We start from the raw sequence: 473 nt of genomic DNA on the forward strand, positions 1-473 counted from the left end.
TTGGTTTGCTCTGGACCCTGCGTAAGCTCTGTCCCCGCGGAGGTCGGGGGGGGCTCTGCTGGCGGGATGAGCTATGGGCCACGCGGTGGTGGGAAGGCAGTCAACATCCCAGGGGAAAACGGTCCCCTCCATCCACCTCGTCCCCTTATCTGGGATGAGGTTACCCCAAAAGTGCTCCTGACTGATTTGGCCTCAGGTCTCACCAGCAGTTTCAGACCACGGCGGCTGCAGAGGAGGGCTCTCCCCACTACCACAGCACCACTGTCAGCCCAGAAATGGGGTGGGAAGCCCCCAGGCCCAGGCAAGCCCCCCACCAAGCCCCCCTCCCCCTGGACATCCCTTCACCGGGAGAGAAGAGGCAGGCTGAAGCCCTACCCGTAATCCTTGACTAAGTGAGGTCTCGGCCCGTTGAGGATAGCCTCGGGGGGCTGCGGCACGTGAGGCTGCTGGAGGCGGTTGAGGCTGTTCTGCCG

At 63.8% G+C, this 473-nt stretch overlaps 1 protein-coding gene across 1 annotated transcript in view; it reads right to left on the reverse strand.

Annotated features, from left to right (window-relative positions):
* The window catches only part of LOC103916354 (wiskott-Aldrich syndrome protein family member 3-like), a 5,239-nt gene that overhangs the window by 1,339 nt on the left and 3,427 nt on the right, over positions 1 to 473 (reverse strand). Inside the window, exons 6-7 of the mRNA XM_009323327.1 lie at positions 376 to 467; positions 165 to 261 (exon numbers count right to left, since the gene is read on the reverse strand). Coding sequence (XP_009321602.1) covers positions 165 to 261; positions 376 to 467 — 189 coding nt within the window. The remainder of the gene's footprint in view (positions 1 to 164; positions 262 to 375; positions 468 to 473) is intronic.

The sequence above is a fragment of the Pygoscelis adeliae genome, unplaced genomic scaffold, assembly GCF_000699105.1.
Source record: "Pygoscelis adeliae isolate BGI_AS28 unplaced genomic scaffold, ASM69910v1 Scaffold294, whole genome shotgun sequence".
Lineage (NCBI taxonomy): Eukaryota > Metazoa > Chordata > Aves > Sphenisciformes > Spheniscidae > Pygoscelis > Pygoscelis adeliae.